General features: G+C 36.3%; 1 protein-coding gene across 1 annotated transcript in view; it reads right to left on the bottom strand.

Moving 5' to 3' along the window:
* LOC122790588 (collagen alpha-1(XXVII) chain-like) overlaps positions 1 to 15,660 on the bottom strand; it is a 1,538,899-nt gene that overhangs the window by 1,257,737 nt on the left and 265,502 nt on the right. Inside the window, exon 8 of the mRNA XM_044058114.1 lies at positions 7,130 to 7,183. Within this exon, the coding sequence (XP_043914049.1) occupies positions 7,130 to 7,183 (54 nt within the window). The remainder of the gene's footprint in view (positions 1 to 7,129; positions 7,184 to 15,660) is intronic.

Raw genomic sequence — 15,660 nt, 5'->3', positions numbered from 1 at the left:
GCTTAAAATGATGCCCTTCAAAATAAAGATAGTTGTTTTTAAGGACAATCTTCATTAGCTGGGTGTAGGTATTATTAAGTTCTTGTTCGATACCAATTTCATCAGATAGTCTGAAAACCTGTCTAGAGCTATGGTGTGGGGAATACAACTGAAAAGGTCCTTAACGTCTATTCTGATGAAAATTCCATTATTATTAAAGGGCACTAGGCTCTTACATTTTTCTAAAAATTGCCAAGAATCTCGGCATAGGTGGGGAATAATTTAGACCTTTTCTTTCAGTTTGTTATCTAGAAAACTAGCTATATAACTGGTCTTAGACCAGCCAGAGTCAATTATAGGTCGGAGTGGTGGATTTACAAATTGCTTATGAACCAGGTAAATTATGACCAGGCATCTACACTTCTTGGTATCGTAGGGGTAAGCAGTCTCGACTGTAACCATGTAGTGATTGGGGAACAAGGTGGTGAACTGCATGGAGTAGAGAGGTCCAATAGAGACTACACCAAAAAGCGTACATGTCCCTTTGTATGTGTTTACCATAATGACAGATCCAGTTGATCCTTTGAATACTGTAATAGTTTGGACTGATTGCCTATCTTCTGCACAGGACTTAAAGAGCAGGCATTAGAACCACTTAGCAGATCAAACTTTCCCAAGTTAAATGAAACTTATGCCCTTCTGTCATAAACCATGCATTCCGTGCTCTCTGGTTCTTCTTCTGGTACTGCTTAGGTAAGGGAAGAAAAACAGGCAGTGGACAAAGAAGAAGCAAATCCATACCCAGCATATTTAAAATGGGGGTTGGAGAGAGGAAGAAGTGGGGTACAGAAGATAGACCACCTAATTATACATCAGAGTCCTTTCTTCTGCAACCCGCAGGACAGAATCCGTAGCTAATACTCCATACTCCTGTATGGCCACCGTTATAGAAACATACAGTGTACAACAGTTGTCTCAAAAGAACTCCTGAACCTAGAAATTACATTAAATTTTTATTGTCCTGCAAATGTATTGAGGGAAGACCAAACTACAGCTGTATAAATGTCATCGAATTATGGAAGAAAGCAGTAGAATCAGCCATAGTTTTAGTAGAACAGGCCCTAGGTGTTGCAGGAGAAAGGTTTTCCATGCTTAAAAAGGCAAGTTTCAGTGCAACTGGCTAAGCACCTACAATAAGTGAGCTTATACATTTTACTTCTGAATTTTGATTTCACAAATGAAAAAAGTGGTGCTGCGGTAGCGTTGTCGCCTCACAGTAAGACGCTGTCCAGTTTGATTCTCAGCTAGAGCATCTTCTGCGTGGAGACATGCGTGAATGGGCGTACCTTCGTTGAAGGTTGTGCGTCAGGCCTGGCAAGCCGGTATGTAAAAATCAACTGCCAATCATTAGCGGACCGGAGTTCCACTGTGGCGACCCCTAACCGGGAAAAGCCGAAAGACACAAACAAACGAAAAAAGCAGAGAGTCATTTTTGTGAAAAAACTTGGTCCTGTCCACATAAAATATAATTTTGTCTGCAGACATTCTTGCAATGGTGAAAATATTCACCTTGGTTAGAAAACTGAATAATTACAAAAGTTAGGCTGGCAGACTAGTTCAAGTTAGACTCTGTAGAAACTTATGCTACAAATGAAGGCTTTTCTCTGTCAAATGAAGGCTTTTCTCTAAGTGTCACTCTCACCCTGCTGAAAATTAAATATGGAGGTTTAACATAGTAGGCTCAGAAATGTTTTAGCAGAAGTGATGTCAAGTAAAAAAAACAGACACTTATGCAGGAGAAACTGGTTCAAAAGGATGGATGGAGAGTGGGAGAGCTTTTACAGCATTAAATAAATATCTGAAGGAGAGATGGAATATTTAACAGGAAGCCTAAGATGGAATGTATCACATTAAATACCAGGCCATAACACAAGTAAAAGAAGAAAAGTTGATTCACAAATAAAAGTCCTAAATAAAAAAGAATTGTGTCCGGTGTCAAATTTTTCAGTCAAGTTTTTGACAATGAGCAGAAGAACAAATGAATAGTCTGAAAAGCGGTCTATGCATTTGACTCTAAGATGTGAAAGAAACAAAGGTGTTCTTGGATAAGGAATGATGATAGCCACTCTTTCAGAAAATGTGGGATTAATGGCTATTAATGAAATTGGAGAACTTATGTTGTATACTTTGAGCAGTGTAGGTATGGGTGTGGCTTTAACTTTGATCAGTATAGGTCTGTATGGGTTTTGCCTGACAGGTAAGACTGTAGTATCCCAAAAGTTTGTAGGCAAAGATGCTTGTGAATACGTGAAGCTGAGAAGTTTTTCTAAGCTAGAACAGGATTATGAGAATAATTTTGGCCTGTTGAAGTTTGGATAAACCATTTCTAAATAAGAAATGGAGAAAAGCAGAAAGAAGACCAAGAGTTCATTGTGGACCACAGCATCTTTGGCCTCACCCCTAGAGAGGAAATCAGTGAAAAGCTTTAGGATAATTGTTGTTTGCTCAAGAAGTAAAGAAATCACAAATTGTCTTGTTCCACTGATGGAAAATTCTTATGGCTACTGAGGGAGTCAGGGACCATTCCTAGTGAATCAAATGAAAGCAGCAGAGTCTGTCTGCAAGGGAATTGTCTTCATCAGGAATGCAGTTGGCTACAAAAATGTGGTGAGACCTGATGACCCAGGGCCAGACTGTTATAGCTTCTAGACAAAGTGTTGGGTAGGAATGCATCACGCCCTCATTTGCTGACATATCAGCAAACAGCCATACCATTTCAGTGCTATGCCTCCACCCTGATTAAAAAAAAAAAAAAAAACAGCACTAAAAGGGCTTGTTTGAACAGGCATCTATAATCCCTAGCAAGGTACATTAGACAACTGAAGCAACCAACCACTCTGATCTGACAGCCTGTTGTAGTGTCCACCATCCCAAGGCACACATATCCATGGTGACTAATGCCTGAGAATTCTGCAAGTGGAATGGATTTCTAATTTACTGCTGAGTAATATCTAATCATTACTTCAGATGTGGTTAGCAGGGATAGGAGGGCAATATAGACTATGAATACCACCTTGGGTTTCCCTTGAAAAGATGCCATTGGCCTTGTGAGACTAATGCAGTCAACAAAATGTAAATAAATAAATAAATCAATATATAAATAAAATAAAATTATTCTGGTTCTGGATTGCTGGACCACAGAAGTCTACTGAAGTACCACCCTCCCAGTGAATTCTGGAATGTGGTACAATGAAAACTAAACATGCAGTAAGGCCTAAAGTTCTGAAATTGTGTCTGCTGCTACAGACTGAGATAAAGTGAATCGATACCATCTCCTGCTACAAAGAAAGTAATCCATCCTTGTGCAAGAAGGTCTGAGAAAGGACTGCATTTAGAGAACAACTTATAAAGGTTAAAGTTTGAGCTGGAAGTAGATAATACCCAGTCAGGATTACTTGGACTGATGATGAAATGAACAATTTGAGGAGATACTCCATGTTTTTTTCCAGATTCTTCATCAATGATGCAGTGAGAAGCCAGTCATGTAAGTGCAGGAAGACCTTGCTTCCTACATTATATCATAGGTACTACTACAAACATACATTTGGGGAACGGATTGGGGTCAGTGGTGAAACCAAAGGGAGCATTGCTGAAGAAATAATGACTGGAAAGTGCAGATATTTTCAGGACTTCTTAGCAATGTTGATATGAAGATACAAATCTTAATGGTCCAAAGACCTCATTCAGTCTCCTTCTGACAATAGAGAAAAGAATGACTGCAGTGTGATGATTTCAAAGGTTGCCTTTCCATTATGTGTCTGAGGTCTTTTGTCTTTTTTGGCACCAATAAATATCTGGAATAATACCCAAAGCCCCTCTCACCTGGTGGGACTTCTTGGATAGTTCTTTTTTTGCAAGAGGCTTAACACCTTCTTCTGATATGGTCAGAAGTCTTGGCAAGGGTAAAGAGTGTTGGGCAATGGAAACAAAGTGAGGAGTGGGCAGTGTCAATAAAAGGATGGCTGCTGTGCTATCTAGTCACCCACTTACCCATGATTATGTACTTCCAAGCTCTCAAGTGAGGGAAGAAGCAACCACCTATCATCTTCAGAGTGGGACAGCCAAGCAAGGTTTCATGACTCTCAGAAAAGCTGCTGTCCACTCATGGGTTCACCACAGCCTCCAAGCAAATGCTAAAAACCCTGAACTTTAGATCCATGACTATGCAGGAAATTAGACTGGAAGAACAACACCTTCCTAGGATTCTCCTTTTGTTATTGTTGCTGCTGGTATGACTCACTGAAACCATATGCAATAATGGTTCCCCTGAGTTCTGTCAAAAGAATGCTACAGAGGGTAAAACTTAAAACATACAGCAGTAAGTATGGCAAGCTGCCAGTATAATTGTGGAGCAAAAGGAGAGGTGTATCTGGCAACATGTTTATCTTGCCATAATTTTACCTTGAAAAAAAACTACTGCTTTATTAGGGCAAATAATTTATTAACACACTTGTATGATTAAAACATCAGACATGAAAAATTCCTTGGCTACATGCAGTTTGAACTGTGTAAATTGCGACAATTTTTTATTTTTTTTGTTTCATAAAAAATTACCTACAGGTGGTGACTGAAAAACATTGTTGCTTTAGATAGAATTATTCTAGTAGTGCAAACTCACTTCTGATAATGTACCTGGTCTAAATGACACAATTTCAATCAAAAGTGTAAAAAAATGAATATAATCAAGTCTGATGAATACACATTTTTTATTCTTGTTTTATACTTTGTTAGTTTGTTTACTATTTTGTTATTTTGGTTTTTACTGATACCATGTGATTTAATGTTTGTTGTGTGATTTGTTACATTACTGAAGGTATTTAATGTGGCATTTCTAAATTAATTAATACATTCCATATGTAAAAAAAATACTCAGATATTTGGGTCCTTTGGGCAAGGCCCATTTTCCAAATCAATAAATGTGCAGTTTGGTATGCATTCAGAAGTAATAGGTTGGCACATTTAAGAAAACTACTATGCTAAAGTCTATGCAATGAGTCAATCTACAACATTAAAATCACTTAAAAGTAGTAGTAGCTTTCACATCTGTAACACTGCTTTCCTCCTGACAAAATTAGAGAATTTAAGCAGATGAAATTTTAAGAAAGTGCACTAATCATCATAAATTACAGCACGCACAGAAACTCAACTATCATCATAACCATAAAATATATTCATGATGATTGTTAAATAACTCTGAATGGTCAGTGAGCACAATACAATCGATATTATCAGAGTGAGTCTTCTCCACTTGCATTTTCAGAGACAAATGGGTATAGAAACATATGCATTGTACTGTCTTCTTATGCTTGCATATGTCTGAGTGTTTGGTTGCAAACAACAAAAGCAAAGTTAGAGTTCTAAAAACTATAACTTTATATTCCTTAATGCTGATGCTCTGGACAGTGACTGTGAAGTTTACTGGACATGTATAACAAAACTGCAGGTGCCCATCCTACTACTAACAACTCTCAAGACTAAGCAGAAATATACTAGCAGTATCTGCAAATGGAAAATGACAATAGCCAAGCTTCATATAGTAAAAGCTGAAGCAGCTGTCTAAAGATTGACAGATCCTTAGATGTTTCAAGGCAATTTAGTCAGAGGACCATATATGTCTTGCCAATACTCACTTTCAAGCCTTACCCCCTTTTCTCAAGGACGGCTGGGTTAGTCAGTACTTGGTGTCAATTTGTATGGACCCATCCAAGCATCCAGGTTTTATTTGAAGGATGCTAGTGCATCATGCTGTTTAAACCTGCTCAGAAAGTTTGTTCCAGAGGTAGGGGAGACTTCAGGGGATACAAAAGATCAACGACAATGATGTCTTCAATGATGTGGTCAGCTAGACATAGGTTTCCTCTCAAAACGCAGTAAGATTCTGAGAGAAAGAACAGTGATTTGAGCCTCTTATGGAAGCTTGGGGTCTTTAGACCTGTGATCTTCTTGGTTAACAACCTCTGGGGGCTTTCTTGTTGCTAAATATTTCTAGTGTGGTACATTCCAAAGGGGGCCTTGACCTCAATAACTGGGTTAATCAATGCTGAATATAAGGGAATGATAACCTCCTTAGATCTGGATGATATTTTCTTGGTGATTAGTCATGGCAAGTAGAAGGATTTCCTGACTACTGTTGTCAAATGATGATCAAAAGATAGGAATTTATTAACCCAAGTTCCAAGGTCCCTACATATATTTATATTTTATTGTTCTGTATTGGCAATACAGAAATGGTGGCCAGAGTGGCTGTCTACCAGATGTGATGATACTGCATTTTTTAGCATTTAATTTTAGCCAATGTTCTGTACACTAAGAGTTTATGAAGCAAAGTTCTTTCTGGTAAATGCTGTGTATTTTAAACTGGATAAAACTAAATGTTCCTACATTAAAAGTCAGTTTAAGTAATGTGCCAGTAATTAATACACCATTACACATAGATGGAAAATTATGTTAAAGCAGTGTAGTGACAACTGCTAGTGTGTTTCAGCTGACTGATTCAATGAAGCACACTCACTAAAGGCCACTTTTGGTACTGTGGTGCAGCTGTGTAGGAGGTAGAAATAAATCTCCCCTGCAAAAAGAGATACTTACCTACAGTTTCTGCTTTTTTGTCACAAGTACTTTACAACAGTTAAACACCACACATCATCTGAAGTTCTGACGTCTTGCAGAAGTAAGAGAAATATATAACTTGATTGTGGATAAATACTGCACCTACATTAATTTGTAATTAAATCAAAAGCTGCTTCAACAAAGTATTAGTTTAAGGGTGTGCACAGTTATGCAACCAACTTATTGTACATTTTTTATTTTTTATATTTTTCCCCCAACTGATTTGTTTGTTTTTCAATTGAATTGCACAGGTTATAGGTCACATGAAAGGTGGGAAAAGTTTTGAAATGATTTATTGTGGTCTCATTTTTTTATATCACAAAAACCTGGCATTTTAACAGGGGTATGGAAACTTTTTATATCCACTGTATGTGTGCCTATGTGTGCATATAGGTAAATAGATACAGCTACCTGTAACTTTTTTATTGAAAAGGAAAGCCTTCAAATGCATTTCACTTATAACAGTCACATTGATACACACCTTGGCACCAGGTAATCCCTGCTCTCCAACTGGTCCATCTGGCCCTCTGGCACCCTAAAAAGAAAAAGGAAAAAAAAACATTAATATGTAGACAGGTGTCTCCCTTGCATTACAATGATACTGTATGAAACTTCACTACATGTATATATTCACTAGTAGGCATAGTAGCAGCCGTGGACAGCCTGCAAATTTAAGAACTATCAGAAACCAAGCATCACTCCTGCAGAACTGGATTCTGTCCTGTAAACTCATATCTCATATAATCCATATCCTGATGAAGGTGGCATAACTAGTGCAGTTGACACAGACACAAGCAAAGGTGTTACTAGGCATATACCATAAATGCCACTGTATACAACTTCTTGTTAAAATTGTTGATCAGTGAAATGTGATGGAAATCCATCCATCCATCCGTCACCCTCTTTTTCCTATTTTTTGTACATGGTGTCAAAGTGTCACATCATATCATCTACAGCCAATGTTTACACTGCCGGGTTGCTAACATTGCTGCATTTGTTCTTCCATATCACACACACACACCCCTGCATAAAAAATGACAGAAATTTAAGTTTTACAAAAGTCATGTCACAGTTACTATGATTTTATTTTATTAGTTACATATACTATTAAACAGTTAATTTTCTTTAAACCTTTCTTTTTTTTTTTTTTTTGTTGCAGTAATGAAACATTATACTCCTGTCCAAGGTATGGGAGCTATACTGTGGAAGTTGGTGTATACTTCCAAAATTACTGGCTACACCCTTAGTATAAGGGTACATTATATCGCTGTTATGTGTTGCCAGCTTGTTTCATCAGAGAGAGAATGCATAATTCACAGTGGATACACAGACTCCTGATACTATTTTAATGCAGCAGAAAATATAAACAAATTAAGCTGTAAAAATTTATAACAGTTTGAAACATCTTACTATTAATGTAAGAAAATTAATTAACACAAACTTATATACACTACTACTATAGTTACTTCAAGGGTACGTCTACTGTTCAATAAAAGTATAACAGACAGAAAGTCAGACCTAATCTAACAAAGCTGCTATGGACCAAAAAAATCAGAAATATTTTTATCCCTTTCATATGAAAAAATGGGGAAAGCAGGAAATAAATTCCTAAGACTACCAGCAACAATCAAAATCTGCAAAACCTTCTTAACAGTCACAGACTTTTTCAAACTGAAAAACATAAAAAAGGCTTCTAAGCATCATACACATTATTTAAAGTCCTTAAGCCATAATAAGTCTCACACATTTGATGTAAAATAAGGTTACATACTTCTCAGTAAGTTTCCTTAACATCAAACAAATTATACCCCCCTGACAAAATACATGGTCACCATTTTTAAGTTTCTTCTTGAAACTCTTCCTACTTAGTACATAACCTCTTTGCTCTACATCACTGTCTAAATGACAAAGACTTTAAAGTGTGTAAGGGATGACAACTACAATCATGGGAAAATGATGAGTACCACTGATTTTTTATATAAATTATTACACATTCAATTACCATTACCATATAGTAATACATCCAATAAATTAATACTATTCATCTGTACATTGTGAGTAAATCTGAGTCCAAATCTGTTATTACCAATATGTACAAGAAACCTTTTCAAAGTAAAAACATCATGAGTGCCTCCTTACAAATCAACAGTATGCCATCAATAAAGCAATAGCATCTAATAAAATGGTCCAAAAATATTTCAATTTCAAAAAATATCGCAATTCAAATTATATTGACAATATGTTGCTGGATATTATCAATGATATGTCATCAATAAATTGATAATATCCAATAATATACTGTCAATCTTAGTATGGATCAAATGTATGATACTTGCATCTTTACTTATTCTACTACACATGAAAAAGCTATCATCAGAAATTAAAAAAAAAATACAATAATTACACAGCTCTTAACTATTCCTGGCTTTGCCAATACATTTTATGTTGTTACTATGAAATTTTTATTTTCTGGTAAATCACTGAGGAATACAATCAGTCAATAATCCCAGACATTTGAGTTTCATACTTCTTATTTTTCAAAAAATGCATGTTGACACTAAATCAGTTATTCTGCTAACCTGCTAATTAAAACAGAGTAATATATACAAATTGTTGACTTTCCAAGATGGCTGCACACTGATCAACAACTTAACTTCAGCTCTCCCAATGTGAAAAAAGTAACTGAAAAACAAGGGCTAGGAATCCTGTCACTTTTAGTAAATGCGGTTACGGGTTAGTAAATACAGTGCCTGAATGCCAGCAAAGAAGAAAATAAGACATCCTGAAAGAAAATCAACTAGAAAAGGAGAAGAGAAAACATTGACTTGGAATAATCCTTCTGCTGGTCAGCACAAAATAGTTTAAGCTCTAGCTTTGGTGCAAGACATGGCTTCCAGGAATCTATAGAGAAAAAAATAAGCCAAGTGTGCTCAGAGCTGAATAAAATAAACAATATACTGAAGGGGTATATGAACTCAAATAACAATGAAACAAGTGTTAAACAGACACTCAAGTGAGCCGATAAAATTGTGAAACTCAGAAGTTGGAATGAAAAAAAGGATGTCTGAGTATGACACTTCTCAAGAAGAGATGTTTAAAAATGGTAGAATTAGAGGACAGAGCATGTAGGAAAAATCTGAGATTATCTGCTGTACCAGAGAAGCTAGAAGGAATACACTGTATTAATTTTATGAAGGCACAAATAAGCAACTGTATTGGTATTCCACAGCAGGAACTATTAACTGAAAGGGTACATTGTGAGTGTGCTCCAAATATGACCACAAGAAAGCACCAAGACCTATATTAGTAAAGATGCCAACCTATCAATGGAAACTGATCCTGGCAAAACTGTGGCAAAAGGCCATAGCATAAAAAGTTGGAGACAGCAGAGCATTTGTGGAAAACAATTATTCACTGTACAAAAGGCAGAAGAGAAACACATTTATTCGGTAAACAGGGAATGTCTAGAGACGGGTGTGAGATTCAAGCTGCTGTATCCAGCCATCTTCAGAATATTTTTTTTCCTGAAGGATCAAAATCATATTTTGATGCAGACCAGGCTAAGGAGAAAATACAAAAGTTTGTTCAACAAAACGTGAGCCATCAAGCACAAGGGGACTCTGCTTCTCATTCTTCTGATGATAAAAAGTACATGAAGAAACTTTGCCAGTGAAACCTTTTCCACTGTTCCAAAGGAAAATGCTTGATAGACAGAGAAAAGCAAAGCATAAAAGCTGACCAGAAGCATCAGGAGCACCTTGGAAATGAACCATAGTCTGAAATAGTGTGATGGAGATGATCAGGCAGACAAGCAACACAGACATTAGTGAATAAATGTGAATGTGCAAAGAATCATTCACATTTGTGAACTACAGCTGTATAAAAAAAAGTGGAAGGAGTGAACTTTTGTTGATTTTGTTAAACTTGTTGGGAAATTAAAAGCATTTGCCTGACTTCATGTCATTAATATTTGGAATGACACTGAGGGGAGCAGAAGAGGAAGGAAAAGGGGAACTGCAAATAAAACAATTGCTGTGTTTAACAGTATTTTTATGAAATGTTTCACAATATAAATTGAATGTTTTATAGTAAAGTACTTTTAGTTCTTTTTGTATTTAATAAAGTTGGTGAAGTAAACAGATGCCTTTTTTCTTTTTCTCTTTCTTCTTTTTTGCTACTAAGAAATTGTGGCATTATAGTGGAAAAAGAGAAGAAAAGCTATACCAAAGTATGCTTAAGTTAACAGGCTGTAATCTTGGGTTGTTGAGGTGGGGATGGGGGTGAAAAAGTACACAGATCATAATATATGAAGAACTGATATGTTGTCTCCTACTTCTGCAAAGGTGAATGTTTGGATTAAGACCTTTGGCTTAATCTAATAACAATTTTTAAGTGGAAGCAAGTAAATATGAGAATACCGAATATAATGAAAAATTTTCCTCTAGCAATAAATGTTTCAGTTTCTTTCAGGCTGCAGCAGAGGACTACATATTCTCTCTTACGTTTCCATGGAGTCACACTGATAATAGGGCAATAAAAGTCAGAACACTGGTTTCTTCAAGGTTTAAAAGTTAATGTTCTCTGAAAGCATGCAAGTTGTTTTCACATATGGGAAGGGAATAAAGATAAAAATGAACAGACACTAATTAGTATAAGTACACGCACAGGAAATAACATGCATTTTAGCATGGATAACCTCAAATTCGGGTTAATTAAGGTCTGCATTAGCAGCTGTCTATTTGGTACAAATGTTCTTCTTAGGAAGGTTAAATTTCAGTATTTGAAGATGTATATACTTATATGTTTCTTTATTAAGTTAACAATTTTGAGGGTGCTCTGGGGTATGTTTGAGGGTTTTCATTAAAACAAAAAGTCTGGTAAAATGTGACATAAGTTCCAATGCTGATGATAAGAAAAAAAATGTATAAAGGATAAACCTGCCAAACATTAGTGAATGTATATATCAAAAACACTTGAAAATAGACATTTAAAAAGCTGCCATATTTAATAGGTGGAAATAATGACTTCTTACCAAAATGGAGACACTTTCCATATTACCTTGGAGTGTGAATGGTCCCACAGGTACAGACAAAAAGGAAAAAAAAATAATTATATTAGAGATGTACAGTTCAAAGAGCAGTGCTAAAGTAAAATCACTTGGAAAGAAATGAGCATGGGAATTTGATAAAGAAATAATTTCAGGATGGATATTCAGCTGAATATCATGAACAAAGGAAAAGAGGAGTACTTCTATAACTACTAGAGAAGCTTCATTAGTGATAGAAAATGATCACAGGATCATAGGAGGTTACTAGGCTATTGGCCCTGAGGCCTAGCCAGGAGTTTAGCCCATGTTTAGACAAATCAGCACCTGATGCCCCTGTCCAGCAGGGACATGGGTGGAACCCTAGGGGTATATTTTTCCAGGTTGCACTTAAAAACGGGTAAAGAGGTACTCTGCTTGATGTGGAGACGAAGTCTATTCCATAGTTGTGGAAGTCTCTGTGTCACAGATCTGTCCCGCCAACAAATCTTGTTTGAAACAAAAAAGATAATAATGGCATATGTGTGGTAGTAAGGAGCTAGTGGCAAGGGATAAGGATTATGCTGGCATATATTTATATCTCACCTAAAAGTGCTTTTATGAAGTTTAAAAATGGGGAGAAATAATCAACTTTCAACAGGGAATATTACTTTACATATGGGGACTGGAATTTGATTTGCAGCAATGAAGATATATCTTGTAGGCCTAGAAGGGAAATATAACAAAAGAGAGTAGATTTCTGAAGAAATTTATGAAAATATTTAGTATAAAATTCAGTAGTAGGAACTTAGAGAAAATGTCCATATTATTCCCCAAGGTACAATAACTATGCCAGACTAGAGAGAAATTATATTTTACTGGAATATGTGCATTTAATTGAGAACTCTGACACAAGTGCAATTACTATTTCATATCATGCACCAATAATTACTAAGATAAAAATGAAGTACAATGAAATAAAGATGAGACACTGTCACTTTCCCATCTACCTGTTAAAAACAGGAAGTTAAGGAATGGATAGTGGAAATTATTTGGGAGTTATTAGGAAAGATAGAAAGCACTCCAAAAGTTATAGCTAGTAAGTCCGATAAATGAAAATGTAATTTAAAACAGGATAGAAATAAAAGAAAAAAGATATCTGGTTAAGAAGTAACAAGAATTACTTAGAGGGCTGACAAAAGTTAAAATATTACAGAAAAAGGGGACTCGCACAGAACAAAAAGAGGCACAATTGCACAGTGCTAAAGAGAAAATAAAGGGGTACCTGGATAATATGCATTGGTTTAGAATGACTGCTGTTAAGCAACTGTTTTTTTTTTTTATGATAACTCAAGAGCACAAAAACATGTGTCACAATGACTTAGGCAACAGAAAGTAGAAATGGTTGTTGCCAAACTTAGTGAGCCTATAACAAGACAAGCAACCAGAGATCCTGTACAGGTATTAGAGATATTTTGAAAATTTTATGAAAATTTGTATAAAGCAGAGAAGTGTGTAAGTCAAGAAAAAAAGGCAGAAATAGAAATATTAATGGAAGCGTTTATATCACGCTATCGAAAGATGAAAATAGCAAATGCTATTTCATCGAACCTAAAATATCTAAACCACATAATATCGAACATTCAAAACAGCAAATTTTTTCCTTGGGATAAAATTTGCTATTCCAAAACACATACACACAACACAAGCACACCTAAAAGATATCAATCCACACATATACACTTATAATCCTACAACTAACCCTACACTAAACTGTACATACACTATTATCTATCCACTTACCTTAACCCAAACCCTAACACTACGGTCCATCACTATCGCACACTCACCTAACCTGCGCCCTAACCCTAACTCACTTAACCCACCCCTAACCCTAATTCACCTAACCCACGCCCTAACCCTAACTCACCTAACCCGCGCACTAATCCTAACAACCACACAATCGCACACTTACCTAAACCCGACATGTAAATTTCCACCACAGCACTGAAAATAGCAAAGTCACAGAACTGGCCAACCGAATTCTTTCCCTAGGAAAGAATTCGGTGTTCTACAGCTTCGCTATTTTTAGTGTTCGCTCAAAACAGGTTGATATTAGAACATTCGAAGTTTTAAAACTTTGATGTTCTGATATAGACCCTAATGGAAGATTTATATAGGCCAAGGTCAGAAGTAGATGGGGCTTAACAATTAACAGTTAAGACAGGAGGAAATTAGATAAAATGGTGATGTATAACCAATCTGCAGGAAATTCTCCAGGAATAGATGGCATTCTGGTATAAATTTGAAAGCTAGGAGAGAAGAAAGTAATAAAAATTTAGAAGGTTCTAACTGTATTTTAAAAGGAATGAAGTGTTTATGTTTATAATGTCTAAATGAATGGCAAAGGTGATGCCAAAATTTCTAGATATGGATCAGTGTTGTTTTGTAAAAGGGAGGCAAGCAGTTGACCAACATTAACAGAAAAATAATGATCCAGAGGGCAGCAGAATGTAAGAAAATACCTGTGTTGTTGGTGGGTCTTGATGTAAAGAAAACATATGGAAAAGTAAGTTAGATTTTATAAGTATGACAATGGAAGCATTTGCATTTCCTGATGCAATAATAAGGTTAATTAGAAGACTATATGAGGGATAGGAGGCAAAATCAAAGTGGGGGTTCCTTTCTAAAAAGCTGTAACTGAACAGCGGACCTAGGAGGGAGTGCCCTATTTCAGTTCCCCTACAGAAGACCGACAGCTCACAACACCAACACCCACATTGCCGACACCAAAAGCCCGACACATGAAATACTGACAATGGGGAAACAGTAAGTCTCCATAGTGTGGAATGGAAATATTTCCATTCCTGTACTGTACTGCGATCTCGGAGTTGGTATATTAAAGTTACGGGGGTGGGGTGGGGGGATGAGACCCCCACGGTGGGTGCTAGCAGAAAAAAGGAAATGTTATTTTCCTTTTTTCTGCAGTAGTGCTGTTGTCGGTATTTCATGTGTTGGGCTTTTGGTGTCGGCGATGTGGGTGTCGGTGTTGTGAGCTGTCGGTCTTCTGTAGGAGATCCCCTATTTCCTCTTTGTTATTTGCATTATATTTAAAACCACTGGCAAAGAAAATAAGGGATTCAGAAATTCAAAGATAAAATTGGTATGGAGTTGAAGAAAAGTTGGTTTCAACTGCAGATGATATTATTTTGTACCTGATAAAGCCAGAAAAGGCCATCTCAGTGTTGTGGAACAGTCTGACACAGTTCCAGTTTTTTTCAGGATATAAAATTAATGAAGATAAACCAAAGGCTATAGCTATAAACTATGTACCCATACATGAATTGGTTCAGCAATACCCATATTTATGGGGGCATGATAAAATGAAGTATTTAGGAGTATAGATTAAAAAAGGATTCTGTTACAGCAGGGAAGGATATGAGTAAAGAGACTAAACAAAAGATAATACAAAAACTGAGAAACTGGAAGCTCTTGCCTATGGATATGGATAGCAAGATACAAGCAGTAAAACTGTTTTTAGCCCCTTTAGTTTTACACACAGGTCAGACAAATTTTCAGCCAGAGGAGAAATTTTAAATAGTAAATAATAAAGAGTTGAAGGATTTTATCTAAGAGAGAAAAGGGCAAGAGTCAAGTGGGATAAGTTTATCCTCCCAATAGAAAAAGGAGGTTTAGGATTACTTGATTTGAAGGGATATAAGGCTCTTATATATAACACAATCAGAAATTGGAAAGGGATGATGATGAGGGGTGAAGTTGGGTAATTCAAGAAATAAGGAAAGAGTAGGATTTTGGATTCAGATCCTGACAGAGATTAACAGCAGTCAGACAGAATATTATATTCATAAAGTAGCAGAAAGTATACCAAGAATTAAGTCAACATGGGACTGGAGAAAGGTGATTCTGCCTATAGGGATGACTGCAATTTGGGGTATAGAGAATATGCAAGAGGGGGCTGTAATTTACTG

The sequence above is a fragment of the Protopterus annectens genome, chromosome 16.part0, assembly GCF_019279795.1.
Source record: "Protopterus annectens isolate FY-2018-M chromosome 16.part0, PAN1.0, whole genome shotgun sequence".
Classification (NCBI taxonomy): Eukaryota; Metazoa; Chordata; order Ceratodontiformes; family Protopteridae; genus Protopterus; species Protopterus annectens.
The sequence above is the reverse complement of the archived record's forward strand: the minus strand, read 5'-3'. Positions and strand labels throughout refer to the sequence as shown.